This window comes from Syngnathus acus, chromosome 21 (genome assembly GCF_901709675.1).
Source record: "Syngnathus acus chromosome 21, fSynAcu1.2, whole genome shotgun sequence".
Classification (NCBI taxonomy): Eukaryota; Metazoa; Chordata; class Actinopteri; order Syngnathiformes; family Syngnathidae; genus Syngnathus; species Syngnathus acus.
Window position 1 is genome coordinate 13,178,273 of NC_051105.1, and position 23,291 is coordinate 13,201,563.

General features: G+C 41.9%; 1 protein-coding gene across 8 annotated transcripts in view; it reads left to right on the forward strand.

Moving 5' to 3' along the window:
* The window catches only part of LOC119139698 (interferon alpha/beta receptor 2-like), a 68,666-nt gene that overhangs the window by 21,909 nt on the left and 23,466 nt on the right, over positions 1–23,291 (forward strand). For 6 of the 8 annotated variants that reach the window (XR_005101409.1, XR_005101407.1, XR_005101406.1 and 3 more), the window contains 2 exons: positions 10,109–10,265; positions 13,177–13,304. Coding sequence is in view for 2 of the 8 variants with exons in the window: in XM_037280646.1 (XP_037136541.1) it covers positions 10,109–10,265; positions 13,177–13,304 (285 nt within the window). In the remaining 6 variants the exon portion in view is untranslated. The remainder of the gene's footprint in view (positions 1–10,108; positions 10,266–13,176; positions 13,305–23,291) is intronic. The other 2 variants (XR_005101411.1, XM_037280647.1) reach the window with 2 other exon arrangements.

The window sequence follows — 23,291 nt, forward strand, 5'->3', positions numbered from 1 at the left end:
TCCCCAGTAACGGGTTCAATAAGCCGGGGGTGAAGGGACTCGTCCGTAGCTGACCACCCGAGTTAAATTGATTCTACCAGAATCAATCTAATTTCTTTACGACGCCAATCCTTTTTAAGTCATCCGACGCGCGAGCCGAGTAACTCTATTCGAGGCGAGTCGTCGATATGACCGCGCCGTAATGATGGCTCCCTTCGGTTGTTTGATGCTGGTATTACGTTACGGATATTTTTTAGATGTCTTTGTTAAGACCTCAAGGATTCGTTAATTTACTAGAGCGCCCTCGCTCTAGCTGAACTCAAGATAACTACTTCGAACCAGATCTGACAATTCCTGATGTTAAGGATTAAAGCTGTCTTCACTTTAAAAAGAATTGAACGGATTTAAAGAATGACTATGATAGGGAAATAAAGACATTTTAAAGTTGTAATTACCGCATATAAAACCATGCTCGACATAGTTAATACGAAATAATCGATAACCGAATTAAGGCTTAAGAAGAGATTTAATGAATAAGCCAGAAAAAGACTTACAAGTCGAAAAAACAAAAAACAAGACTCACCCACACAGAACAAAAGAGGAGACTAAAGGTCTAAAATCCTATTTGGTTGAACAAGTCGAGTGATCGGCTCTCCTTTGTTCCAAAATCCGAATTCTGTTTAAAAAAGAGGAAAGGTCTGGCCGTGAGGAGCCTAGCCTAAAAAGTAAAATTGGCGACTTCTCCTTTCTGCCCCAGCGGCTGTCTCCTCTGCCTTCCTCGAAGCTTAAAATTTGACAAAGTCCAATTCGAAGACTCTGGAAATTCATCTTAGTAGATTTTGGTTCAATCTGAAAAAGAATGCAAAGTCCATCTTCGTTCTTTTAGTCCGGGCAGCGACACGGCCATCGCCGTGATTTCGGAGAAGCGCCGCCCCGACTGGGGAGGAGGAGCGCGCCGCTCTGTGTCCTGCCGTCATATTTATATGCTTCTGGCATTACCTCATCGGAATTACCTCACCGGAATTACCCCACCGGAATACGTGGGTGCACCTCGGTTGTCCTGGCAACCTTGCTTCAAGCAGCAATCACCCTTAATAGGTGTTTCCTGTTTTGCTCGTTCCGGCATTACCTCATCGGAATTACCTCACCGGAATTACCCCACCGGAATACGTGGGTGCACCTCGGTTGTCCTGGCAACCTTGCTTCAAGCAGCAATCACCCTTAATAGGTGTTTCCTGTTTTGCTCGTTCCGGCATTACCTCATCGGAATTACCTCACCGGAATACGTGGGTGTACCTCGGTTGTCCTGGCAACCTTGCTTCAAGCAGCAATCACCCTTAATAGGTGTTTCCTGTTTTGCTCGTTCCGGCATTTAGTATATAGCCCTTAATGTCTCCTCTTCAACTTAATACATTCAGGTATGGATGGAACACCAATGTTAAATACAGGTTGGACAAAACATTGCAACATGAATCACATATATCTTGTCACATAATAGTACTTAACACCATAATGGGTTCCTCCAACTTAAACACATATATGGATATTGCTCAAGCTGTTACATCTTAAAATTATGGCATAGCAAACTCTTATTCCAAAATTGTGCGTTGCTACGTGTTTGAACAGGTCGTGTCCTCCCAATTGCTAACAATGTAATTGATTAGATTTGTTAATTTCCATCCGGTCACCCCTATGTCAAGCTTTAACACCATCTCCTGGTGAAATATTGAACTACGACATGTTTTGGGATAGCCAATGTGCCTGGGCCAAATTCAATACCTAATTTTACACCATCTGTACCACCATGCCACTCGACACACCCCACGAACCCCCCCCCCCCTCCCCCCCGGGAAGAGAAGTGAACGCGCAGCGTTTGACGTCCCAGTAGCACACCCCCCGGAAGAGAAGCGAAAAAAAATATTGGCCCCCGGGCCCCTTCACGTTACTAAATCTGGCCCTCCTTGCAAAAAGTTTGGACACCCCTGCAGTAGAGAAACTCGCATTTCAATGGGAACAGTGTTGTTCTCCCTTTTTTGCCAGTGCATCAAAGTTTGGAGTTAGTTTTGTTGTGGCAATTCTCAGAATGGATCTGAGGTGTGTCAATCGTGCACTTAACAATTGTAAGTGTCCGGCTCTCCGTTTAAAGGGTAAAATTCTGTACTTGAACCCCTCTGCTGTAACGCAGTATGCAGGGGAGACGTGAATTTATTTAAGCCGGTTCGGAGAGAGGATTCGTTACGAGTCTCACCACTGTTCAGGTAACTAATCTATCGCTAGATCAATTCCGTCTTTTCGGACGCCAGTCTTGCTGAAATCAAAGAAACCCGAGGGTTGAGTAACTACTTTGTCGAGACCCAGGATCTCCTCAATCGCGGCCGTCTGCAGTGGCTCTCTCTCCTGTTAAGATTGTTGCTTTTGTTATCTGCTCGGAATAGTTTAGCTGTTTTTGTTAAGACCGCGGGAACTCGTTTATTTTCACTAGCGTGCACTCACACTAGCTGAGCTTAAGATGACGGTTTCGAACCAGATCTGACACTCCTTGATGTCAGGATTAAAACTGTCTTCACTTAAAAAAGAACTCAACGGTTTACAGTATGACTAAGATAGTAGAAGAAAAGAAATATAAGGTTTATAAGATTAACATGTCCCCACTATTCAATGTAATTCAGATAAAAAAGATTTAAGTCGTCAATCATATAATTGAAATTATATGATTTAGGATACTAGAAATTGAAGAAAAAAGATTAAATAGCAAATTACTGTCATTCGAAATCAAAAGACTAGATGTCAGCAGTTAGTCTCAAACCTAATGCTTCTAAACAATCCCTCAATCGAATGTTAATGATTTAAGAGAATAAAAGTTAAAGAAAAAAGGTTTAAATAGAAAATCACTTTTTTTCGAAATTCTAAGATTAAATGTCAGCAGTTAGTCTCAAACCTAATGCGTCTAAACAATCCCTCAATCGAATGTTAATGATTTAAGAGAATAAAAGTTAAAGAAAAAGGTTTAAATAGAAAATCACCTTTATTCAAAATTAAAAGATTAAATGTCAGCAGTTAGTCTTGAGCCTAATGCGTCTAAACCAGGCATGTCCAAAGTCCGGCCCGCGGGCCAAATCCGGCCCCCGATCAGATTTCATATGGCCCGCAGCTTCGGTCTTATAATGTATTATTTATGGACCGCTTGCACTGTCAAACTGAATATAAAAAAAAAAAAGAAACTTGAACCTGTAATTCCTCCTATTACCAAAGGGTGGCAGCACCACCCCTCGCTGCTCATTTCTGCCATGGCGACTGCAAAGAAAAGGAGGACAGTTGACATTGAGGAACGTCGCTTTCAAGAGAAATGGGAATTACAATACTTCTTCGCTAAAAATCAAGGCAATTGTGTTTTAATTTCTAAAGAGACGGTTGCCTTGTTTAAGGATTTCAACCTAAAGAGACACTAGTAGACTAAACATGCTGACACATACGACAAGCTAACAGGGAGTAACCGCGCTGATAAAGTGAAGCAGCTCCAAGCTGAAATGGCATCACAACAGCGATTCTTCACGCGGGGCTGTGAGTCAAAATTAAATAAAAATTAAATATTACCGTTTTTTTCCGTGTATAATGCGCAAAATTTAACTAATTTATTGTCCTAAAATCTGGGGTGCGCATTATACATGGGTACAAATAAAAACTTTTTTTTTTTTTTTTAATTTATTTTTATTTATTTTTTTTTTAAGAAAATCATGGTACAACAAAACCAACAACAGGACTGACCGACAATAGTGTGTTTGTACTGTGCTCTGGTCATTTCGTCAAAGAAGGGATAATAGTCCTCTTCTCTTCTTGACTGACAATGAATGTGATAGTTTAATACAATCAGCAAATAACAAAATGCGTATTACAGGTAATATTTTATTTCACAACACTTTGCCTTGTTCCTTTCGTCTCTGCTGTTCACTTCAAACGCGCTCCATACGAACGCAATGCTCTCGTATCAGACGCTTGCTCGATCACCTGCTCGTTTGCTGTCACAATGTACCCTACACAAATCCGAAACATTTGTTGCGGCTCCGAGTCACGACGAGGGGCAAGTTTTGGTTTCCAAGGGTGTTTTTATTCCTCTTCAACGTCTCTCCCATACAGAGCCGCCTTCTTCACATGTCTGCACGTCACTTTCCTCTCTTTTCATCTGATCGCGGTGGTGCCTTTACGGGCAGTCGGAGAAATCAAAAAATACATCCAGCCTAGTTAAGACCATACCAAAGACTATAAAAATGGGACCCATTGCCTCCCTGCGTGTGTGACGATCATTGGGACTTAAAAAAAAAAAAAAAAATTTAAAAAAAATAAATAAATAAAAATAAATTGGGTGCGTATTATACATGGGTACAGGCTTTTTTCCAGCATCAACATGCCATTTTTAGGGTGCGTATTATACATGGGGGCGCATTATACACGGAAAAAAACGGTACTTAATATTAAATATTACGAAGTGGCCATGTTAATACTGTTGATGTTATAAACCTGTAGACATGACACAAACTATTACTTTCTGAAAGATCTTGTAAATCAGTGGTCCCCAACCTTTTTTGCACCACGGACCGGTAACGTGTCAGAAATATTTTCGCGGACCGGCCTTTATATAAATAAATATATTTATATATTTATTATTTAAATATCTATATATATAAATAGGATGAAATAAAATGATACGACTGGCATAAAAACAAATATAAACCACATAAAAATAAAACGTTGAATTAGTGGGAGCACCGAGCTCTTTTCTCAGAAATGAGCCGTTCCCATCTAGGCGTAATCGGAGACAATGACACCCGAAGTGGTTAAGGTTTGTCTTTAAATGCAGGATGCTTGGTCTCCATGTGCCGAAGCAGGTTTGAAGGCTTCATTGCCTCGTTAGCTAGCCTTTCGCCACATATGCGGAGTGCACTTGGCGCGTCAGAGTCACCTGTGGCGATAAATCCATATTTTAAGTAGGACTCCAGAAATGTTCTTTTAAATGCAGCTTTCCTTTTCTTAGAAGTCGTAGCCTCTTCTTCTTCAGTGTCCGCATTGGACGTTTTTCCCTTTCCGAAGAAGCTTTCCAAACTTCTCTGTTTCTTGCTCATTTTTGCTTGCCTCGCGGGCTTGACTGTGGTGACATGTCACGTGACCGAGACGAGCGCCCTGTGTCAAGAGTCCTTATTTTTCAGATGCACCGACAGATGTAATTGGGAGAGATTCGCCAAATTTTTTATATTTTTCAAAATAAATTCTTACTCATTTTTGCTAGCTTTGCGGGCTCGACTGGGGAAACATGTCACGTGACCGGGACGAGCGTCTTAACCTGAATGAATTGATCGTCAATGAAAAAAAAAAAGAAATTCTTTTTTTTTTTTTTTTTTTTTTTCCTGTGCAGCTCCGCGGCCCGGTACCAAGTGACCCACGGACCGGTACCGGTCCGCGGCCCGGTGGTTGGGGACCACTGTTGTAAATGACAAGAGCAAAACTCACTTGTTTTAAGCTTTAATAATAACAGACAAATTTGCATTACCGTATTTTCCGCCCTAAAAGGCGCACCTAAAAACCTAAAAATTTCTCAAAAGCCGACAGTGCGCCTTATAGGCCAGTGCGCCTTATATATGGATCAATTGATGAATTTGTTGATCCATACTGGTTGTACACAGTGCTCTGCCAAAATGTTTCAGTACGTTTTAGTACGACTAGTAAATTACAAGGTCGCATCGCTTCCCAACATTACGGCTACTGGAGTCAGGGGGCGTCACCGAATAGCTGTTGTACCCGCGAGGCTATTTCATTTAAAAATAGGCTGCTCTGTTAATGTTTCGAGTAAATCTACGGATCGATATGGAAGGGAAACATAGGTAAGTAGTACCAATGCGTTAGATCGAACTTTAGTCAGTTCCGATCATTTTATAGGAGATCGTTTGAGAAACGCGATTGTTTACACTTTGCTGAGGCTCATGGGAGATTGCGAGCTGAGGCTCGTGAGACTTTGCGGATGGCTAATGCTATTGCGATAGCTGCTATACGTACCAGGCTATTTCATGTCAAAATAGGCTGCTCTGTTAATGTTTCGAGTAAATCTACGGATCGATATGGAAGGGAAACATAGGTAAGTAGTACCAATGCGTTAGATCGAACTTTAGTCAGTTCCGATCATTTTATAGGAGATCGTTTGAGAAACGCGATTGTTTACACTTTGCTGAGGCTCATGGGAGATTGCGAGCTGAGGCTCGTGGGACTTTGCGGATGGCTAATGCTATTGCGATAGCTGCTATACGTACCAGGCTATTTCATGTCAAAATAGGCTGCTCTGTTAATGTTTCGAGTAAATCTACGGATCGATATGGAAGGGAAACATAGGTAAGTAGTACCAATGCGTTAGATCGAACTTTAGTCACTTCTGATCATTTTATAGGAGATCGTTTGAGAAACGCGATTGTTTACACTTTGCTGAGGCTCATGGGAGATTGCGAGCTGAGGCTCGTGAGACTTTGCGGATGGCTAATGCTATTGCGATAGCTGCTATACGTACCAGGCTATTTCATGTCAAAATAGGCTGCTCTGTTAATGTTTCGAGTAAATCTACGGATCGATATGGAAGGGAAACATAGGTAAGTAGTACCAATGCGTTAGATCGAACTTTAGTCAGTTCTGATCATTTTATAGGAGATCGTTTGAGAAACGCGATTGTTTACACTTTGCTGAGGCTCATGGGAGATTGCGAGCTGAGGCTCGTGAGACTTTGCGGATGGCTAATGCTATTGCGATAGCTGCTATACGTACCAGGCTATTTCATGTCAAAATAGGCTGCTCTGTTAATGTTTCGAGTAAATCTACGGATCGATATGGAAGGGAAACATAGGTAAGTAGTACCAATGCGTTAGATCGAACTTTAGTCAGTTCCGATCATTTTATAGGAGATCGTTTGAGAAACGCGATTGTTTACACTTTGCTGAGGCTCATGGGAGATTGCGAGCTGAGGCTCGTGAGACTTTGCGGATGGCTAATGCTATTGCGATAGCTGCTATACGTACCAGGCTATTTCATGTCAAAATAGGCTGCTCTGTTAATGTTTCGAGTAAATCTACGGATCGATATGGAAGGGAAACATAGGTAAGTAGTACCAATGCGTTAGATCGAACTTTAGTCAGTTCTGATCATTTTATAGGAGATCGTTTGAGAAACGCGATTGTTTACAGAGGGCTCGTTGGTTATTGGCTAGTGGATGCATACCGCAACCCTAGTCAACCTCAGTTTGATGCAGTATATCTTCTGTTTTATGCGCCTTATAATCCGGTGCGCCTTATATATGGACAAAGTTTTAAAATGGGCCGTTCATTGAAGGTGCGCCTTATAACCCGGTGCGCCTTTTAGGGCGGAAAATACGGTACTTATAACTGCTGTTTAAAATGTTCATGAGGCAAAAATAATTTTAAACTCATGTAAATGTAAGGTATTTCAAACAGTTTGTTCAATGTTATCTGACTCTTCAGATATGAATGAAAGGCAGAATTTGTGTTTTAGAGTTGTTCACATCTGCCTGAATGGCTTATATTTGATTATTTTGTCATTTGAAAAATAAATACAATTGTGACAATGAAATTTGTTTTATAACAGTGTGTATTTGCATGAAATGTTTGTAGTTAAAAAATGTCTGAAAAAACTATTGGCCCCCGGGCCCCTTCACTTTATTAAATCTGGCCCTTCTTGCAAAACGTTTGGACACCCCTGGTCTAAACAATCCCTCAATCGAATGTTAATGATTTAAGAGAATAAAAGTTAAAGAAAAAAGGTTTAAATAGAAAATCACCTTTATTCAAAATTAAAAGATTAAATGTCAGCAGTTAGTCTTGAGCCTAATGCGTCTAAACAATCCCTCAATCGAAAGTTAATGATTTAAGAGAATAAAAGTTAAAGAAAAAAGGTTTAAATAGAAAATCACCTTTATTCGAAATTAAAAGATTAAATGTCAGCAGTTAGTCTTGAGCCTAATAAATCTAAACAATCCCTCAATTGAAAGTTAATGATTTAAGAGAATAAAAGTTAAAGAAAAAAGGTTTCAATAGAAAATCACCTTTATTCAAAATTAAAAGATTAAATGTCAGCAGTTAGTCTTGAGCCTAATGCGTCTAAACAAAGTCTCAATCGAAAGTTAATGATTTAAGAGAATAAAAGTTAAAGAAAAAAGGTTTAAATAGAAAATCACCTTTATTCGAAATTAAAAGATTAAATGTCAGCAGTTAGTCTTGAGCCTAATGCGTCTAAACCAGGGGTGTCCAAACTGCGGCCCGCGGTCCAGTTTTTATTGGCCCGCAGCAAAGAAGAAGTACTGGGCAGGCTAACGAGTTAGCGGAAATATGCTAATTCGCGATCGTGCTACCACGTGCAAACGGACCTCTAAAGGAAATTAAACGAACATTTGGAGCAATACTACATTGTCCTAAAGGTTAGTTTGTAAAGAGACGGTTGCCTTGTTTAAGGATTTCAACTTAAAGAGACACTATCAGACTAAACATGCGAACACAAACTACCAGCTAACAGGGAGTGACCGCGCTGATAAAGTGAAGCAGCTCCAAGCTGAACTGGCATCACAACAGCGATTCTTCACACGGGACTGTGAGTCAAAAATAAATATTACTAAAGCAAGCTACGAAGTGGCCATGTTAAGACTGTTGATGTTATGGACCTGTAGACCTGACACAAACTATTATTTTCTGAAAGATAATGTAAATGACAAGAGCAAAATTCACGTTCCGCGTTCGGCGGTGCGCTGCAGTTGCGCGATCGGACAAAATTAAGCTCCCTGCGCACCTTGGTCCACTTGAATTTTGGAAAGTACATCAGAGTTTAAAAATATTTTCTAAATTTCAGCGACGGCTCTGTCACAATAATGCAACCAGCGCGGTGCAGTTGCACGGTCGGCGACGCCCTACGGTTGTGCGTTCGGCGGTGCGCTGCATTTGCGCGATCAGACGAAAATGCGCAAATGAAAAAAATGCTTATAAAAGTCTTGGAACGGATTAAAAAATTTTCCATTATTTGTAATGGGAAAAATAGATTAGGAATTCGACTGATTCGCTTCTCGAACCGCCTTCTGGAATGGATTGTGGTCGAAAACCGAGGCTTGACTGTATTATATTCACCTTGGTAGCCCACCAAGCAGGAATATGTTTTCAGCAAAACTGTTGAAATCGAGTGATGAAATTAATGGTTTTGGGGTTGCTATACCTATATTGCCTTGGAAATAACGTGAAGTGATCAACTATACTAGTAAGTAAGTCATGTGTTAATGATCAAGTAATAATGTGTTAATAATTTCACATATAAATCGCTCCTGATTATAAGTCGCACCTCCGGCCAAACTATGAAATAAACTGACTTATAGTCCGGAAAATATGGTATATAGTTATTTAATTTAGTGAGTAGTAGGTATTTTTTGGGAAAATCATTAAAAAATCATTAAATCATTAAAAAGATTATGATGAAAAATAACTTCTCTCTCTTTCTCCCCCTCTCTCTCTCTCTCTCTCTCTCTCTTTCTCTGCACTGACTATACAGGTGCTGGTCAGTAAATTAGAATATCATCAAATAGTGGAATTATTTCAGTAATTCCATTATAAAAGTGAAATTTGTATGCTGTATACTTTCCTTCCACACAGACTGATGTGTTTCAAGTGTTTATTCATTTTAGTTTTGATTATTATAACTGACAGTTTATGAAAACACCAAATTCAGTATCTCCGAAAATTTGAATAATTTGAAAAGGTTCAATATAGAGGCCACCTGGTGCCACAATAATCAGCTGAATAACTCAAAACACCTGCAAAGGCCTTTAAATGGTCTCTCAGTCTTCGTCTCAGAAATACATCAGTCTGTGTGCAGGACATGAATATAATGTAAAAGTTTCACTTTTGAATGCAATTACTGAACTAATTCAACTTTTTGACGCTATTCTAATTTACTGTCCAGCACCTGTATAGTCAGTGCAGTCCTCTCGAAGTAACCCACGTGCGAAACAGGCTGGTGTGTTTGTATCAATTGTCAGTGAAAGGGGCATTGATAAAATTCCCAACGCTGTATTTGTGCATTCACTTATTTTACCTCTGATTTACAGGTTTGCAAAACTGAAGCCAGTAGTGTTAAAATTGACAACTTGGAGACGGGCAAAGAGTACTGTGTACAGATTCAAACTGAGATTACCATGAATAATAATACTAAGCCATCAACCTGGGTATGCACCTTCACAAGTACGACTGCAGATTTGATCAGAGGTAAGGTGAACAGTAAAAGCTACCACAGTTTGTAAATTGTGACTTTTTCTGACAGAGTGGAGCCTCCAGTCATGCACATAAAGGCTGAATAATTTTGGAAACTGAAAGAACACAAAAGGGGGAAATTATGCCTCAGTTGTCAAATAAGGTCAAACTTGGCCCGTGTCTGATGGCGTCTGCTTCAGCATATTTTATTAAACTTCAGCGCAATGAGAATGTCGTTCATGAAACTCACAAAACCAACAAAAATACTGCAAAAGCTTGGAGCACAGCATGCAGCGCTTGTTTGCTGATGTGTGTGACCTTTTTTCCTTTTGAACTTCATTTATCAAGCACACTTCACCAATTTCAAGGTAGAATTCAAATCGTCTCTTCTCTGTATCCAACTGATTAGTCATGCAATTTTGTAATGTTCTAGAATCCAAAATCTTTATTTGGGGACCCTTTACCAGATATGAGCTTAAAATTATTTCAATTAGCTTCATAATGTCTTCTGAATGCTAGCCGTAGATTCTTTTTTTCAGACAAATGAAAGAATTCTTAGTTGTTACCTGCTGCTGACAGTTTCGACTGCGCACTCCAGTCATCCTCAGAGCCGTCATCCGATGTGTTGGTGACGTGTCATTTATTCATCGGCCGGCTCGGCAGACCTGTCAAAGTCCGCCGGATATATGGTACACCTAAAATACATAAAAAAAGACATCCCATTACGCCCAATAGTTGGCAGCATTGGATCGGTCACATATAATCTATCAAAAGTACTCATTGAAATACTCAAACCCCTCCTTGGCACAACAGAACACCACTGCAAAAATTCAAAACAACTGAAACATGAACTTAACAATATAACAGTGCAAAAAGATGAAATCCTCATTTCCCAAAATGTAGTTTCTTTATTCACAAAAAACCCTGTTGACATCACATTACGCATTGTACAAGAAGGCCTTAAGGAAGACCGGACCCTCAAAAAACGCACAAACCTGACAGTTAGTGAAACCACCACATTACTTAATTTTGTAGCCAAATCCACACACTTCCATTTTAAAAACATAATATACACACGGACAGAAGGATTCGCAATGCTATGTGAACTATCCGAGCAGTCTTTTCCTGGAGGACCGAGAAACCAAAGCCATCAACACAGCACCCACGCTCTGCAAACCCACACTCTGGAAAAGATATGTTGATGACATCCTGGGAAAAATTAAATCTGGACACACACAAGAACTCACCAACCATCTGAACACCATGTACAACACTGGCAACATACAATTCACACACAAGGAAATAAACCGGACGATATCTTTCCTGGACATGAACATCCACCACAAAGATGACGGCAGCATCAAGATTACAGTATACAGAAAACCTACTCAAACGGACCAATACCTCCTCTGGACATCAGAACACCCTACAGCACACAAACTATCAGTAGTCAGAACATTATACGACCGGACCACCAGCATAACTGAAGCGAAAGACAGACAGGAGGAGGAAAGACACATTGAACAAGCTCTCACACTGTCAATATCCAAGATGGGCCATAAACAAAGGAAAACAACAAGTCAAAAATAAAGAGGACAAGACAAGGAAAAGGAATACAAAACGTACACAACAGACGGAGAAACCATCAGACATCATAATTTTACCAAACATCCGAGGGATAACGGAACCAATACAACGAGCAATGAAGAGACATCACATCAACACAGCCATCAAACATTACACCAAACTCCAACAACTACTCGTGCATCCCAAAGATAAAATAACACCGGAACAAAAGTGCAACACTATCTACGAGATACCGTGGAAGTCATGCAACAAAACATACATTGGGGAAACAGGCAGGTCATTCAGCATAAGGAAAAGGGAACATCAAAAAGAATGCGAAAAGGAGACAGTGGGGCAATTCACAAGGTCACTTAGAGAAAAGGCAGAACAAGAAAACCTCAAATCAGCCATCACAGATCACTGCAAGAAAAACAATCACATCATGGACTGGGACGGGGGAAAAATCATAACAGAATCCAACAAATTTAAGCGGTGGATCAAGGAGGCCATCGAAATCAGGAAGTGGGCTAGCAGGACCATCAACAGGGACGAGGGGGCGTACACCCTATCGCACACCTGAGATTCCCTGCTCCAAGGACCAACGGGGTCGGACGGGCCGGCTCGGCGGACTTTGACAGATCTGCCGCGCCGGCCGATGAATAAATGACACGTCACCAACACGTCGGATGACGGCTCTGAGAAAGACTGGAGTGCGCAGTCGAAACTGTCAGCAGCAGGTAACAACTAAAAATTCTTTCATTTGTCTGAAGAAAAGAATCTACGGATATGTTCTTAAAATGTTGTTATTAGATTAATGAATTACAAATCCTATAATTTGATTATTTTATTATGTATATTTTGTTATTGCACTAATATTTTACTTTCTACAATATTTGATCTTGGTTTTCCCTATGTTTTCTGATCTTGTCTGATACCCACAGTGGTGCTGACAATTTACTGCTAGTGGTGACCTGCTACAGTAACATACAAGCGGTGTCAGTGCTTGAGCAAGGCCACCAATATGCTTGACTTTTTACAACTGTCACAATGGTAAAGGTATTTGGTGGGGCATTTTGTAGTATATTGTCAAACACCCATATGTAACAAAATATACTTTTGAAAGTGGGAGACAAAAGAACTGCCCAAACATAGTGTTTCACCAAAATGTTCAAAATACATCCTCAATTTTACAAGGTGTAAAACGTGGCCTTTGTTTTGAATTAATCATTCGTCAAATACAATTGTTGCTTGCTTCTTCCTTCAGACTCTTTTCTTTATCTAATGGATTAACATTCTAGGGGCAGTTGAAGGAACAAACATTTTATTTTGCGTCTGTGTGCATGTGTGTTTATTTCCACAGTACCTGTTCCCGGCACATTGATAGGTCTTGGGATTTTTTGCATTGGTGCCTTGATGACATTAACATATTGTCTGTACCACAATGGATTCGCTTCTAAATTTCAAGCAACTCTTCCAAGAGCACTAATTGTAAGTAAAAAAAAGTGTGTTTTACAATGTGTTTTGATAAAATGGACAAAAAGGAATTAAAACTGTTGCATTGCATTAGGAATTAAAATTGTTTAAAACTGTTAAGTATAATATACAATTCTAGAGGCTGTCAGGAGTAATACAAGTTTTGCAATCATTATTACATTAATATAACATCCATCCCGTGTTCACCACCGCAGGGAGAAACCTATCCCACTTGACATTTTTCATTAACTAGCCCAGTTTATTAATTTATTTTTTATCAGGGGGGAATTATAGTACAGTGATCCCTCGTTTATCGCTTATAATTGGTTCCAAGACAAGTGAAAATTCGATTTGCTGTGTAGCGAAAGCCTGTTTTTATGATCTGCTTTGGACTCTGTTTGGCTCGACTCTTTGCCTGTCCTCGATCACAAGTGTGCTATGCCCGTCTGCTTCAATGACTCATGACGTGCGCTCGCTGACCGGCTTGTCAGTTTGCCTCGTCATCCTGCTCTGCCGGCATTCCAACCCTTGTCTTCTTTTCCCCATTCCCCAAATAAAGAGCTCGTGTTGCATTTGGTTGTCCTGCCTCATTGGTGACAAAACAAAGGGCAAATCAGAGATGCTGCTGATTCTGCTGACGTGAATGAAGTGGAAAAGTGGATACTGAGATAAAGCGTGGTTAGAAGTGCTCTAAGCTGATCAGCGGTAAGGCTACAGATCAACACGTTCCCATTGGGCTCGTCTCCTCTACCGGCCAATAGTGCGCTGTAAAGTCATATAGGCAGACAAAGCACCGTGCTTGAAGTAACGCCGCAAAAAGCCACGATGCACCAAAATAGCTGCAATATTTTATATTCTTAAAAACCCGCGAACGAACGAACGAACCGCAAACTAGTGAGTGATCACTGTACTGACATTTTAATACAGCCCTATCATATAAGTGCCAATTTTGGGTTTGCTTTACTGTCCCTTTAACATCTTCAAGTATGTTTGCTGGAGAGTGTTCTGGCTGACTGGACACACCGTAAAGAGGCTCTCCCTTGCCATGGCCTCACTACCGGGGAAGATGGACGACAACCTTCACGCGGTCTTCCCTGTGAGCAGCAAGGTCGGGGTGGAAGACCCGCTTGTGAAACTAATGTCTCCAAACAAACGCAAAGCCGGCAGACTGAGGAATGGCGGACGGGCTGCCATCCCGACCGTCGAAAACCGAGGCCTGTCAGTGCTTCAACTTAATGTCGAGGGCCTTACCACCGCCAAACTTGAAGTTCTTCGGCACCTGGCCGACTCCAATGGGGCCGCGGTCCTGCTTCTACAGGAGACGCACTGCACGACCAACAACATCCTCAAGATCCCTGGGTTCCATCTTGCCGGGTCCATCAACACCAAGCAACAAGGTGTGGCAACCTTCGTTTGCACTGGAATAAGCTGGGCAGCCTGTAGCTAATCCCCACCAGGCTCCAACATCAAGTGGCTGCTTACTAAAATCCAGGAAACTTCAGTCATCAACGTTTACAAGCCCCCACCATCGGAGCTAACCACAACGTCACTCCCATCTGTAACTGCACCCGCAATCTACACAGGCGACTTTAACTGTCAGCACACAGACTGGGGGTACAACCACTCAACACCTAGCGGAGTGGCGCTGTGTGAATGGCCCTCCAACACTGATGCCCTGCTGCTGTGGACCCCAAGGAACCCCCAACCTTCTTCTCTGCACGCTGGAACACCACCACCAACCCGGACCTGGCCTTCGGCATTTGCCGCAGCAACGACCCAAGACCGGAGAGGCGTGTCCTTGACAGGTTCCCCCGCTCACACCACCGACCTTCCATCATCAAAGTTCCATCACTGGTGGAACCGGTGCCAGGGAAGCCTGTGAAGAGATGGAACTTCCAAAAAGCCAATTGGGAGTCGTATGCTGAGAAGACGGAAAGGAGGTCAGCCGGCCTGCCAGATCCAGAGTCCACAGATGTAAATGCAGCCTATGCAGCCTACTGCCAGGTCCTCCTGCGTGCGGCAAAGAAGACCATCCCACGTGGGTATAACAGGAACTACATTCCAGGCTGGGATGAGGGGTGTAGCCGCCTCCTGAGTAAACACCAGAGAGCCAGCTCCAGAAAAGAGGAGGACGCAACGGCAGCAGCACTGCTCGAAAAGCTGGACGCCACCTGCAAGGCGAGATGGACAGAAGTCGTTGAATCAATCTACTTCACCCATTCCAGCTGCAAGGCTGCTTACAGGCAGAAATACATCAGCCCACAGATGCCCAGTCACTGCAGACGCAATCGCCTCCCAACTCCTGAAGAATGGCCGCTTCCCGGATGCAGACAAAGACTTTGCACGACTGATATCGCGTGAGGTGTCATGTATCTCAAGAGCAGCCAACGTCAATTCCAATCTCTCGGGAGCCTTTAGAGCAGAGGAACTCAGTGAGGCCATGAGCAAGCTCAAGCCGGGCAAATCCCCGGGCCGTGACAACTTCCACCCGGAGTTCGTCATCCACCAGGGCCCAACAACATCTAGATGGCTTAGTGCTTTCTTCACATCATGCTACCGGAGGTTAAAGCTCCCGAAGATCTGGCGTAGGGCCTCTGTGATAGCTCTGCTGAAGCCAAATAAAGATGTGGAGGACCCCAAGTCATACAGGCCCATCTCACTGCTGAGTGTCCCATTTAAGATCTTGGAAAAAATGATACACAGCCGCATAGAGCCAGTGATGGACTCACAGCTCCCACGGGAACAAGCTGGTTTCCGTCGAGGAAGGTCAACAGCAGACCAGATTACCCCACTCTCCCAAGACATCGAGAACAGTTTCCAAGATAAGGAGAAAGCTGGAGTGGTATACCTGGACCTAACTGCTGCAAATGACACTGTGTGGCACCGGGGACTCCACCTGAAGCTGCTGAGGACCATACCGGACCGGCACATGGTGCAGTTCACCATGGAGACGCTTTCCAACCGCAGCTTTACTCTCCAAACCGGCACTGGACAGTGCAGTAGGCTCCGAAGACTGAGGAGCGGGGTACCGCAAGGGTCAGTTCTCTCACCAATGCTATTTAACATCCATATATACGACCTACCGGACACAGCATCCAGAAAGTATGGCTATGCAGATGACCTTGCCATCATGCTGAGCCGACCAACGTGGAAGGCAACGGAAGACGGCCTGAATGAAGACATGCGCACCATGGTAGCATACCTTCGAAAGTGGCGTCTCCAGCTCAGCGTTGGAAAGACTGTTGCTGCGTCATACCATCTCAGCACCAGGGAAGCAAGGAAAGAACTTGTAGTGAGCATTGAGGGCAAACGCCTGGAGGTTCAACAACCCCCGAAGTACCTTGGCGTGCGTCTGGATCGGACCCTATCCTTCAAACAACACCTTTGTCAGGTTTAAATCGCTGACTGAACAACTATTAAGAGAAGAGCATCAGCAAACAAACCACATGTGAGACAGAATATCAAGTCTTTTCTCGCGAGGAGTGCAGTACAGATAGTTTACAACAATCTCACAACACTAAATATCTGTGTACACTCCCGCTCTTTTTATTTGGATTTGCCCTACCCACAATTGTGAGGCAAAAGCCCCTAAAGGAAGGGGGGGGAGCACGTGGGCTTTGCCTCGTAAGCAAAATAATAAGAACGTGAGAAAAAGGAGTTTGAGTTGAGAAGAGAAAGTCCTTGAGCTCTAGCAAGGGAGGTTTTACGACCTTGAGTAGGATGAGACAAGCTAGGTTATTAATTACTGGATACGCACAAACATAATCTAACGATCAAGATAGCTTGGAAAACCCAGACTTTGATGGTCACTTGTAGGTTCATCTGAAGTGCAAGACAGCAATGAGGCATGTTGTCTAACAAAGCGGTCTTTGTTAAGAAGGAACTGTCTCGGTAGATGTCTTCTTTTTGCTGAGTTATCAGCTGCGTCCTGTCTGACCTCTCTCCTGGCCCAGCCGTACCTTTTCTCTTCTGTGGTACATCATAAAAACAGCAAGGCCAAACAGCAAGCATATATTGCAGTAATATTGCGGTAAAGCATTGATTAGAGAACGCATGATAACATATATATACATTTTTCTAACAATTCCCCCCTGAGTATCATAAGTTCTCAGAGACCATCTTATCACCGAAAACCGGCCACTTCAAAAAGATTTTCAGCCGTAGGATCACAAGTATGAGCACAAATAAGTTTACACCAAGAAAGGATAAACGTTGCGATACTATCATTCGGAAACACCCAGATCTGGGAAGAAGTCTGTAGACCCAAGTGCAAAAATTCCATCATCATCATCGTTATCATCAACATGCTGGCGTTCAGACATTAGAGGCATACCCCGGCCATCTTGTCTTCCATGGGCGATATTGCTGTAGTGATGAGACGATTAAACAGAGCACGGAGACATGGAATACAACAACAACCACACAAGGTGAGTATAGCAGTAATTGAGGACACAAGGGCTTTATACTTCCCAAAAGCAGTCATCCACTTGTTGTGCTCTTTCATCCTCGTTTTGAGGGATTGCAAGCTTGCAATCGCCTTCGTCAGGCTCCCATCAGGGGCGGTGTCATTCTGGATGAAGGTGCAGCATTGTTCCCTGAACATTGCGTAGACCCTTCCTTTCTCAGACAACAACATAACAAGAGCATTGCGGTTCTGGATTGACATTAGGGAAGGCGTGGCTAGCTGTTCGTGCACTGCCTCAAGTCCCGCTTGTGTCCTTTGCCCAATTTCTGCATGTTGCAATGGTTGTAATGTATCATGTCGACGTTCTTGTTCATCGTACACCACCAGCAAATGGAAGACTCCCATCCTGCTACAATTTGGTCAATTAATTCTTATTAATCAGGAACTCCTCTGGGGACTCTGATTGCATCAATTTCAGTCAGATCATTGTCGCCTCTCAAATTTAAAGACATTTTGTTTGTTTGTTTTTCCAGCTTTTTCCCAGATCTTGGCATGTTGATACATATACAATTTAGCTTGACTACATTCTCTGAAAGCAATGGCTTCTTTTTTCTTTTTTCAATGGATATTACTATATAGAATGCTCTGTCACACATTTCACAATCAGTAGATGTGACAGATTTCACACAATCTTTGGTCAATGGCAACGATACAACATAAAGAATCGGTTGCAAATCCATACATATGACATATTCAATTTTTGCTTCTTGTCTTTACAGCTTGTTTTGCCATTAGCAATCAATTGTTTCGTTTTTCAGTAACTCTTATAGTTACCTGAAACAAAATATCCACATTAATTTTAGATATAATCATCCCATTCTTTAACATCTACAGTGGTTGTTGACAAAGTACACATATAAACATCATATTTTCATTGCAGTCCAGATCCGACACAGCAGATCATCCTGCAAAGGTCAAATTGATCTTTTAAACAACATTGTTTCCTTTTTCTTTTTTATTTCTACCAAATTTTAATCATCCTTAGTTTCCCACTTGGTTCCAAAACATGGTAATCTATATTGTCGCCCAAACAATTTTATACGGGGTTAAACCCACAGTAATTGTAATATTTATGAACAGTTTGACCGGGTCTAAACATTTTGTCCATGATCTTCCAGTTTTTTCCATGCACATTTTCACACTTTATGTCCTGTCATGAGAATTAATTTCTGAAATCTCATATCTCGGCATTATTTCTTTACATAACGTTTTTTGCCACTGTTAAGGCATTCAGTGTTTTTGTTGAAGCCAATTCAAACCATTTTGAGAATGCATCTATTATGACCAGGCATTATAACCCTGTGGATTGTGATTAGCACATGTTAAACTCTACAAAAATTTAGTTTTATAAATGTTTTGAATATGAATCAATTCATATGTTGTATAAAGCTGACTGAACTGCCCCATTATCCCCCCTCTTGAGCCATGCGACACACAACCATGGCTCAATATTGCTGCCCACTTGTATAGGTTTTTTGTAGGATAGGTCAGTCTTCTGGTCATTTATAGATACCATTCTCCACTCTTGCCCCCTTTTCGTCCATAATCGAATTTCAGCCTATGGACTTTGTCGCTGCACATCTTTAAAAACGTTTCAGTAATTTAATCTGCTTCTTGTGTGTACAAAATTTGAAGCGTCTTTTGCACTACAGCTATGCGGTTCCGTCCGCAAGCTTGTTACCTCTTGGCACCTTATCAGTCTCATGTGTGCCCTGCACACGTGCATATAGCTATTTTTCGTGGCAATTGGACTGCTTCCACAACTAGCGTAGTTGTAGTTTCTTGTAGTTTTTTGCAGTTTCTTTTCAATCATTCTCTCATCGTTTATCACAAGAATCTTAGCAATTTGAATGAAAATCAAAATGTATGTTTTATTTTACTCAATTGTATGATTTAGAGCATCCATAGGTAGTAAAGTGTTGTATTACTACATATGATTTCATCTTCATTTAATTTGACACACCTTTCAAAATGCTTCTCAGTGTCCCAGTGCACACATGCTTTGCGTGTGTAACTGGTTGTCTCAACCCGTGTTCCACATCCTAATCTTTTCTCCCTCAAGGTGTCAAACCAATCAAGATAAAAAGATAAAAACCAACAAAATAACCGCCAGTAAATTAATATAATAGTCAATTGTTGTTGTTTCTTAACTTTAACTAACTCAATCACTCTCTTATTCTCAAATGTAAAAACTTGTGTAGTCTTGACACAACCAATCGACTATTTCTTCTAAATTTAGCTTTGAAATGTTGTTATTTAATAATTTTGCTTCATCCAATTCCAGAAAGCAAGTTCTTTCCATCTCTCAAATTTTGTTTCATCAGGGCTAGGCATTAATGCAGTGTGGACCAGTTTCTGCCCACAAAAAATTGCTCGCCTTTCTTTTCTTCTTATTTTCACAAAATTGCTTTTGTTTTGCGGTGCAAATCAGATAGACTACAGTCTAGCAAATTCTTTTGTGCACCTACATTAGCCAATTTTAACACATAACACTGACAGCACACAGACAACACAAAAACAGCAGCCACAGCTCACAAACAATACCAACAAACAACGCTGCGCCAACATCATCCTCTGTTTTGACGTTTTTGGTTATACTTTTTTCTCATCAGTGTCTATTATCCTTCATGCAAATATTGTCACATCTTCCTTAAGCATCACCCTGTTACAAATATTCAAACATACTCTGAGAAACTCACACTTTCCCTGCTTCGCCCGCAGCCATAGCACCCCTCGTGCGAGGGGGGGGCGCAGCATCAATGTTGATTGGTCACAGGCTGGCCATTTCCTGCAACAATCATGATGCCGGCCCACCGCCCACACGAGCATAGCAAAGGCCCAAGCGCACAGCCCCGCCCCGCGACTACGCGCGAACGCAGGCACGCTTATCAGTCTCACCTTCTCAAAGGGCAGGCCAACTTTGCTGTTGCCCCCTTCATCATGTTCACATTCGACATCTTTCACTGTCTTCTACACAACATTTGCTGTCTCTTATTCTCATCCTATCAAACCACCGTTCTAGTCACTTTCTGCCACACACGTCTTATTTTCTCTACTTCCACACACTGCTCATCTTAGTTTCTCCAACCAACTTAAACACATCATCGTCTACTTCTCAATTTCCCTATTATCGCTCAACAGCCTCCTGAACATTCTCCATTACTGATTTCTTCCATAGGACCCACATCGCACTCACACTCATACACACAACATTCATGAGGATCCTCTGCGCGCACACGCACACACACAAAAGGATGACGCACAACATACGTATAAGACCACATAGATCCCACTAAGAACAACTGTTTGCTCGTCTTACTTGTCAGATTTATTCTTTATTTTACTTTTAGAAGCTATTTGTAATTCTTTTCCATTTATTTAGCCAATTTTAACTTCAGTGTTTCTTTATCTTACTTTATCCTTTTAACACAAATATCTCCTGTATATTTAAGCTAATTTCTCTTTAATTTTTGCAGCCAGGTTCCCACTTCATTACATGGAAACCTGATTTGATTTGGTTTTGGCCTAGCCATAACTGTCTTTGTTAATTTGTGCAGTCACGTGCCATGTGACCGTTTTCTCCGCAATTCCAGCATTCTATTGGAGGTTGCACAACTCCTCTTCCTCGGCCTCTAAAGCCTCCTCTGTTAGACATTGCTCGCCCTCTCTGGCCTTTCTGTCCTCTGCCTGCATTTTGGTAAAAAGTGTCACTATCCTGGTCTACCAGAAAAGTGTCTTTTGTAGCTTTCATTCGTTTTCGTTTTTGTTTGTCTATTACTACTTTTTCCGCATGGAGGGCATGATTTATGTATTCCTCCAAAGTTCCGGTGTTCATGCCTATATAATGTTTGATCACCCAGCCTTGTATTGCTGGTCTGGACCCTGCGTGGATGGCATTTTTTAATTGCTGTTGATAAGCACCTTGAGGCGCATTATCTTCCACCAGTCCACTGTGTGTTTTAAAAACTTTTGTCATGCGCACTCGATACTCATCAAAGGTTTCATTATCATTTTGCTTTGTTCTCCCTATTTCTGTATAATTTGCTCTGATTTCCCTTGACCAATCCATTTCTAGCGGGCTTTTCTGCCTAGTGGCTCTGTCCATCAACCCATAAGGAGGAGGTGATTTCTCAATTGTGTGTGTGTCATGTATTTGCGGATACAACTTCGCTATGATCTTTAGTTTTGAATTTGTAGCATGTGTTTTCTCTTCCCGCTCTTGTACTTCTTCTAGTTCTCCCTCAAATTTATATTTTTTAACCCATTTATCGAAATCTTTTTTCAGTCGGTCGGGATCCTGCCTTTCAATTATTTTCCAATCTTTGCATTTTAGTTCATGTCGGGGTAGGGACTTTCGCTTACTATTTAAGTTTCCCATGGTTTATTTTTCTAAATTTTGGAGTTGGTGGTTTGAATGGCACCTACAGTGTCCTAAAACCAACTTTATTCACAGGACAGTGGTTAAAAGTTCGATGTGTGGTAAGTCTCCTTTCACCTCCCCGAAGGGAGCGGAGAGTTCTTGCCTCTGCCCCCACACAAAGCCACTGTTTACAATCCTGTGTGTTTATATAGAGGAGCGCTCAAATGAGATCACTCTCAGTCAAACCGTACACAAACACAAACACACCACGCGCGTTTTTTTTTAGGAATAACAGAGGAGTCCGCCCCTCCCACTGCGGAATTTAACTAACGTACAAGTTAGGGGGCTCCACAACGCCCCTGCGGAATTTAACTGCTCCTATTGCACTTGATAGGGTCTAGAATTCTCAAGGTCTTTAAGTGACTTCTTGTCACTGCTCGTTTTAAGTGACCTCGTCACCGCTCATTCATTAGGTGACCTCTTGTCACCGCTCATCCATTTCTTTTTAGTAGAATTAATATTCCTACTCACGGTCTGCTGATTCTCCTCCTCGGATAGCCTCGTCAACCCTCCCGGTGTCCAGCCGGACTGATCGAGACAGTCCCGTCAAAGGGCTTTTGTTTACCTCGGCCGAGGATTTTCGCCTGTGTCGAAGAGTCCGCTGGAACCGTTCAAGGTGTGTCGAGGTCCCGGAACGAGCCCCCAATTTCTGTCAGGTTTAAATCGCTGACTGAACAACTATTAAGAGAAGAGCATCAGCAAACAAACCACATGTGAGACAGAATATCAAGTCTTTTCTCGCGAGGAGTGCAGTACAGATAGTTTACAACAATCTCACAACACTAAATATCTGTGTACACTCCCGCTCTTTTTATTTGGATTTGCCCTACCCACAATTGTGAGGCAAAAGCCCCTAAAGGAAGGGGGGGGAGCACGTGGGCTTTGCCTCGTAAGCAAAATAATAAGAACGTGAGAAAAAGGAGTTTGAGTTGAGAAGAGAAAGTCCTTGAGCTCTAGCAAGGGAGGTTTTACGACCTTGAGTAGGATGAGACAAGCTAGGTTATTAATTACTGGATACGCACAAACATAATCTAACGATCAAGATAGCTTGGAAAACCCAGACTTTGATGGTCACTTGTAGGTTCATCTGAAGTGCAAGACAGCAATGAGGCATGTT